General features: G+C 44.2%; 1 protein-coding gene across 1 annotated transcript; it reads right to left on the bottom strand.

The window, feature by feature from the left end:
- Positions 1–888: 888 nt before the first annotated feature.
- Positions 889–5,617, bottom strand: si:dkey-12e7.1 (uncharacterized protein LOC557553 homolog). The gene is made up of 4 exons (XM_068723160.1): positions 5,540–5,617; positions 5,361–5,418; positions 3,780–4,417; positions 889–2,226 (listed from the first exon to the last, which is right to left on the bottom strand). The coding sequence occupies exons 3-4, from the start codon at positions 4,341–4,343 to the stop codon at positions 1,639–1,641; spliced, it is 1,152 nt and encodes a 383-aa protein (XP_068579261.1). The 5' UTR covers positions 4,344–4,417; positions 5,361–5,418; positions 5,540–5,617; the 3' UTR covers positions 889–1,638.
- Between the last annotated feature and the right edge of the window lie 2,532 nt (positions 5,618–8,149).

The raw sequence follows: 8,149 nt of genomic DNA, 5'->3' as shown, positions 1-8,149 counted from the left end.
CCCTTCGGAGGGAGAACGTCAGCGTCATCCCTCTGGATCGTCCGGAGGGTGTCTAAGGTTCTATTACCAGGAAGAACCTCAGGGGGCCAGACCACGGCATCCAAAGACACATGTCAACGAGGATCCCGTTCGATTGACAAACTCCCAAGACGACAAGATGCATGTGAAGGGAGGAGTGCTGAGAGGAGAAAACAGAGGAGGAGAACGGAGTGATTTGGGAAATCACTGAGTTGGCTGGAAAGCCCCAAACCTCTGGGAATGGCGACCACCATGACCACCACACACACACACACACACACACACACACACACACACACACACACACACACACACACACACACACACACACATTCCTCCCCTCAGTAGAAGAAACACAGGGAGACGGTGTACGTGAAACAGGGCCTGAGATGGGCGCGGTGGTGGTTGTTTGTACTGAGAACAGATGTTTCTGCTGCAGGATCAGGAAGATCAAACCGCCGCCGACCATATTGAAACACTAAGATGAAGGCGAATCCTCATTGCAGCGAGACCGGAGCCAGGTGGAGGAGCGACGAAGCGAGGCCACATTCCATCAGCTGCGATTAACGCCCGTTAGGGCTGTGATGATGTTTACGACAGCTTTACGGTTTCATCACAGAGTTTAAGGTGTGACCAAAGCAAAGAATCTATTCCCCGGTGCTCACTTAAAACAATGTTTTATCGGACATGTATTACTTAATGTTATTGTTGTTGTGGGGAAAAAAAGGTGGCACGGACCAGATGTTACAACATCTGTCTAAATGCCATGGCCTTCCACTCGCGTGTTGATCGGGAGGGAAAGAAGGAGATCGGAGGAGTCTTCTGTACAATGATTCATGTTTCAGGGTTAGGGTTTACACAAACACACAGTTAAGATTGAATACAGTCCTTTATGAAGAATCATGTCAAATGTTCTACACTCAAAAAACATTACATCATTATCAACTAGATCTGACATCGATACATTCTGAGGAGCTCGTACGAGCTGAAATGATCAGAACCCACTGAATGCGCTCCGTGTGAAGACGAGCTCCTGTCGTAAGAACCTCGTGAGGCCAAATCTTCGACGAGAAGGACCTCTGCTGAATGAAAAAGAGAACTGCAGGAGCATCGACTCCCTCCGGCTGTCAGCAGCGGTCAGAGGAGGCTCGTGGTAAAAAGTAGACGTGTTCCGGTACCATGTATCCGATTCTGGTACCTGAACTTGTGTCCCCGCCGATACCGATCCGGTACCAGTATGTTAAAAACTTTAAAAGGTCATGACTCCCTCTGTAATATCTATTATTTTGTATTGCTGTGAAAACAACTGGATGCATCAGAGGCATTATTGATACTGGTATTGGTATCGGAACAAGTCGAGTAAAACTTCACATACATCGTTTGAAAGGCAATCTCCACGACTCCGGGTAGACGATGCGCTCTCTACTCAAGTAGAGTCGTAGTCAACGTTGTCTTTTTATTCCAGCGTAAAGAGCTCTGGTGGGAACGTATCCCGGCCGGCGCGACACAGCGCAGTCAGCAGACAGCACCTTTGCTTTGCGGAGGAAATCTAAACGAAACGGCCGCAGACACCAGCTGAGGACCGCCGACGGAATGATCTTCAGTCCGCGTCTCGGTCGTCTACCACAGCCAGCTGTCTAGATGCTGGACGCAGTAACAGGACTGTTCCAGGATGGCGGTCAGCTCCCCGTGGCCGTCCTCTCTCCACGTGGGAAGCAGCCGCTCGTTGTTGAGGGCCTGCAGCTTGGGCGTCCCCTCCCGGAGGACGCGGTACAGGCAAGGCCACCGGCTCTGGATCCTCAGCCTGGTCCTCCGGTCCAGCGTGATGCCACGGACGATCTTCTTGGCGCGGAGCTCGCGCAGGGCGGGGAGCCTCAGACAGGAGAAGACCAGGCCTCGGCTGGGCGACACGTCCAGGAACTCCAGGGATTGAGACTCCAGGGTGTACGAGATGCCCAGGTTCCTGAGCGGCACCAGGATCTGTAAAGTCAGGGACTTCAGGTTGGGTAGGGATTTGGTGAGGGTCTGCAGCGTCGTGGGGGTCACCCCTTTAAAGACCCAGAAGTATTTGAGCTCGAGGACCCGGAGCTGCTGGAACCGGGTGAGCAGCGACACGGACTCGTCCGACCAGTCGAAGTGCAACCGCATCTTGGAGACGCGAGGGCAGCTGTGGGCGAGTTTGGTCAGCAGCTCCTGAAAACTGGTCACCTGTCAAATCAAATGAAAGCGGTGAACCACTGTCCATAACCAACCATACCGTGATGCTGTCTGAGACGCTATCATACCCGGACATCCTCATACTGTTGCATCCCCTGTGTCAATCATATTTGAGCCGCTTCCTCTTCCTCGATTACTAATCGTCCAGGTCTTAGTCGTCCGTTTTTATGCTTTTTCACGCTGAACGATTTACTTCCAACAAACTTACGGACACATTTCTGGTAAACGCAAGATTTAAAGTGGTGCTTTTTCATGATTCTTTGTGGAGAAACTCAGTTTTACAGATCTGTGGGTTAAAGCAACTAATCGATTAGTCGACAAAATCCTCTTTCTTTGGGTGAACCCTGAACCAGAAACCGTTACCTTAGTCTCAGAAGCACGTCATCGTGGACAATCACTTCTGACAACAAACATTAAAGCGTTTAACTCATCTCCTCCACGAACATCACTACAAGAAAAAAAAAAAAACGACTATCCAAAATCTATAAAATAATCTCTGCATCCGACCGAACACCAATTACACAATTCTGGCAGAACGTCACCGACAACCTCTCTCTCCATTTGGGCTGTCACCCCCCCCCCCCCCCCCCCCCCCCCCAACTCAATAATCAAACAGTTATCAATGAAACAATGATCTGCCTCATTAACACAACAAACCGCTGACACACCTTCAACTCTTAGATTCCACTCATCAACCATCCACAATAAAGAAGCACACATCATATCTGCTGTCACACACGCACCATGACCCTAAATATTCTGAATGTGACACAAACATACAGTCACCCCCCCCCCCCCCCCCTCTAATCCATCACCATCTCCTGTCCCTTTATTGATACCAGTATTACTATTATTTATGTTTTATTGTTTATTGCTGTTACTTATTGTTATTGTTATGACATTACTTATTATTACTATTATTATCATAATTGTTATTATTATTGATACCATTATTATTAAAGCTATTTATCTTCTCTCTCTCCCTACAAACTGCTTGTGAATATTTTTTTGGATTATTATTATTATTATTTTTTTTTATCAATTTATGAATGTGTTTTTTATTTCATGGTGCTTACTTTCCTCTTCGGTACAGATAATATTATTATTAGTTTTTATCACTATTACTTATAATAATTATTACTATTATTAGTATCATTATAATAATTCATTACCATTATTGCTGTTTATTTCTCTTATTATTTATTATAATTATTTCTCTGCAGTCATTACACACACACACACACACACACACACACACACACACACTGCTTTTATCATGTCCAGCCTCTGTGTATGTGCAGTATACTGAAAGTAGGAGGATCAGATACAAATACTACAAGGCTTAAAGCTGCACCAATACAACAAATAGTGTGTTTACAAAGAGGGGCTGCGATGAAGAGGAATAAATGGCCTCATCATTCAGTCACACAGGGAGCGACGAGCCAATCATTACAGAAGAAAATGACAACATATTTGTGCATCAAGCAAAGACATTTATCACTTTTTACAACCAGGACATGTGAACATCCGTAAAGACTAGTTACCTGGTCCATCTTTGTAATGCTGTCCTGGTGCGAACTGGAGCTGGAGTGGACCCTGAGGTCCAGCGGCTCCAGCAGAGTAAACGTCCAGTTCAGGTCCAGGTGGCCGAGGTCTCTGCAGTGGACGTTCTCCAGCAGGCGACTCAGCAGCTCGCACCACTTGTTGCAGCGATCCCCGAGGTCAAAGCTGGCCTTCAGCGTGAGCAGGCTGGCCCGCCGCGAGATGAGGTGATGGGTGTAATGGTGGACCCAGGCCTTCCACCTCTCGAACTCGCGGTTGGAAACCAGCAGCCCCTCCTGGCCCAGGTGGAAGACGCCGCGGCGGGAGTAGTCCGCCACCCGCCACAGCTTCCACGAGCGGACGAGGCGGCTCCAGCTCGAGCAAACCAGGGCGCAGCTGCACTTGTCCACCTCGTTCAGGAAGGACAGCACGTGCAGCTGGCACTCCACCGGCAGGAAGTTGAAAGGGAAGTGGTCGTCCGCCGCTTTCCGCCGGCTGCTCACGGGGACCAGGGGTCTCTTCCGCGGCGACATGATGAGAGACGATGGAATGATATTGGCGGTCATTGGTGGGGGTCAGAATCTCCACCGGGTGGTCTTGCGGTCTGGCTTTGCCATAAATATCTCTGGCCTGGGGAACTCTATAGAGACAAAGAAAGGAAACGGACAAGAAAAGAATGTAAGATGTTGATTCTCTAAATAATAACTGACACATACTCTGGTTCAGTCGGTGGTCAGACCGTAATGTGACACACGGGCTGACTTTAAACTCCTCGGTCTGTAACACGAGGCGGGTCATCGCTTCTCCTTTGGCTGACAGTTAGCTTCTCTCCTGAACAACGGGACCGTTCTTAGACTGGCGTTATGTGACAGAAGTCGTGTTGTTGCTGTTTGTTTGATTTGATATGGACATCACAGTAGCATTAGAATTGTAACATACATTTATGCACAAGGACCTGATGCACTGTGTTAAGTGTTTGTAGCGAAACGCTAATTTACAACACCTGTCCACAGGAGGCTTTTAAATAGAAAAAAGAAAATACATCCATAAATACATACACACACACACAGATACATACACACACAGATACATACACAGATACACACACAGATACATACACAGATACACACACAGATACATACACAGATACACACACAAATACATACACACACACACAGATACATACACAGATACACACACAGATACATACACAGATACACACACAAATACATACACACACAGATACACACACAAATACATACACACACAGATACATACACAGATACACACACAGATACATACACAGATACACACACAAATACATACACACACAGATACACACACAGATACATACACAGATACACACACAAATACATACACACACAGATACACACACAAATACATACACACACAGATACATACACAGATACACACACAGATACATACACACACACACAGATACATACACAGATACACACACAGATACATACACAAGTACAAGTGCGTCTACAGGGGTGTTAGGTGTGAGAACATGATGTAATACCTCTATTAAAAACGTTTAAATTGTGTTGCATGTTCTTTACCTTCTGGCCAAGCGGCTCCCTCCCGTCCCCAGTCTGAAGGAAGCTAACCTGCTAGAAGCTAACGTTAGCAGACAGGAGACAAAGGAGTTTAACATTTAACCTGAAAACACAGAGTTGTTGCATTTTTTTCCGAAATTCGCGTTAAATCCGAATGTATGAGGAACCGTAAAGCAACTAACAGAAAGCCCGGAGGTTTAAAAAGCAAGAAAAGAACAGTAGTCAGTATGCCGAGCAGCTTAGATCTGTTGTTGTTGTTGTTGTTTTTATCGCGGCGCGCTGTGACGGCGTCATCGACGTGCGTCGGGCTGCTCGTTTTGTACCACGGCGTTGCGCCTTCCGGGGGCGGGCGGAGGCAATGTTTTACACCTTCATCCATTACACGTTACAGTGTGGACGTTACTCTGATGAACTCTTACATCATCACCAGTCAAACATGTCACCTGTCACCGTTAATATACATCCTACACGCTGTATACACAGTATAAAGACATGTTTACGTGTACTACTGCACATACTCCTCCAGTCCACCTACATCCATACAGTAGTGTTTGTTTATTTACACTATGTGTATCGTAAGAACAGTTGACTTCTATATATTGACGTTTTATTTGGTCATTGGTGCTTTTAAAAAATACATTTGATCATATTAATATTAATGTAAATACTATTTTAATTCTTTACCTTTATTTTTTCCAGTTTTGTTGTCCAGTTATTCTATTTCTGTCAAAGTACAGCAAGAGAGAATGATCAAACTCCTTGTATGGGAACGAACTTGGCAAATTAATTTGAAATACATATAATACAATAACATGATTTACCGTTGCTATTGTTTTTATATGCAAATGACATGTTAATTAAGCTTGTGTGTGTGTTTTTTTTTTTGTGGTTTATTTTTCACCAGTAGATGGCATTCTAAGTATGCAAAACAAAGACAGAAAGATGAAGGTAGTGGGCTCCTGATGACGCAGAGCGTCTCCTGTACAGGTCTTGGCTGTGGGCTCGGTTTAAAGGAACCGGTCCACCCATATGTTCCGTCATGCACAGAAAAGACCTCTCCTGTCCTCCACTTGGTGCTGCGGTGACACATTCCCACACCGTGCCTTTCTTTACAGCCACAGAGAAACAGGAGGTGGGGGCATATTTCAGTACGAAGCGCTTGTTTTTGACGAGGGGTCTCCAGTCTTTTGTCCTAACCCGCGGACACGTAGACTCATCACAACACGAGCCCCGTGCGGCGTTCAACGACCCTTCTCTGCAATGAGGGCACTGCGACGTGCCAATAAAAAGCTCTGCTGGACAATAAGTTCAAAATATGAAATATTGTCACAAGGCAGGGTGGATGTCAGCTGCAAAAAGAAGAGGTGTGGGGGGGGGGGGGACATGGCCCAGATTCTACAGCCTAAACCCCGACGTGAGCCTAAGCAGCCGCTGACCCGCCCAGGTCGATGGCCAGTGGGCGGGGCGTCACAATATGTAAGATATCGTGACATGAGACTAGATATTGGCTTAGATTTTTTAAAGTGGTAATACAGCAGCATACGTGTTGTGTTTTCCTTGTTTTAAAGGATGCAATATAGTAAAGTAATGTAACTCACCAGACTATTCTAGCTACTCTAGTTATTATTTTCCTTATTATTAGTCATTATCCACATTAAGGGTTAATATTTATCAAAAATCTCAATGCGTAAATATTTTGTGAAAACCCTATAGTATTTGGTGAAAAATATCATATTTTATTTTTGCCTAGCCTTAGTTACTATAAGTGTAACTCCAGTTCTATGATTACAGGTAACTTAAACTTTAGAACAATCTTTATTTACAGGTACATACATGACATTTGACCTTCTCTGTGTTGCACTAGAGGAGCAACGAGAGGCATAGTGTCTCCTTCAAGGACACTTTGATATGCAGGGCGGAGGAGGGGATCGATCCACCAACCTTGTGCCAACGAGTCCAGCGAGGTTCTGCCTTACAGAGGAGCAACGCGTCCTGCTTGAGGCGAGGACACACGGATCGATGGCACTGTCCAAGCACCAACTATATATATATATATATATATATATATATATATATATATATATATATATATACATAATAAATAAACAAATATGTTAAGGAAATGTTTGTCTTCTCTATTTTATGTCACACTGCACACACAAAAAGTGAATACAATATAAGAAGAGAACAGAGTGATACAAAACTAGGTTACACTTTACAATTTACTTTAAACCTTTATTTATTAAAAGTGCAAACATACATGTACATCACATAAAGGTACATAGAAACAAGGATATGAATTTAAATAAGTAATGATGATAATTTAAAAAATAGAATTGTAATGAATAATACATTATATACACTCTAAACAATTTCACCGTAAAATAACGGTAACTTACTGGCAGTAGGGATGCCAGTAATTTACTGTTTTTTTTTACAGTGAAGCTACCGTAATTTTCTCTTACATTATCTCACCGTATACTGGATTACGGACATACGGAACATTTAACTGTATGTTATGAAATACTGTAAGATACCGTTTTAAATCCACCGTAAATTTACAGCAATTCATTATTGTGTATATATATATATAAAATTATCAGTTCACAATACATTTTGACAGTTTACCACTTTTACTAGTGTTTATAATTTTGAGAGTCTTGATAAATTGTTTAAATCTAACTTTGAAACTGTGTGTCTCTACTAATATGTTCTAACATTAGTCTTCGTCTGTCGGATGGCCCCTGAAGGCACCGTCGGGTTTGTTTTGGTCCTGAGGGGCTGTGTCCGAG

This window comes from Cebidichthys violaceus, unplaced genomic scaffold (assembly GCF_023349555.1).
Source record: "Cebidichthys violaceus isolate CVI_PGR_0920_01 unplaced genomic scaffold, fCebVio1.0.p SCAF_3, whole genome shotgun sequence".
NCBI classification, from domain to species: Eukaryota; Metazoa; Chordata; class Actinopteri; order Perciformes; family Stichaeidae; genus Cebidichthys; species Cebidichthys violaceus.
This window is presented reverse-complemented; position numbering and strand designations above follow the sequence as displayed.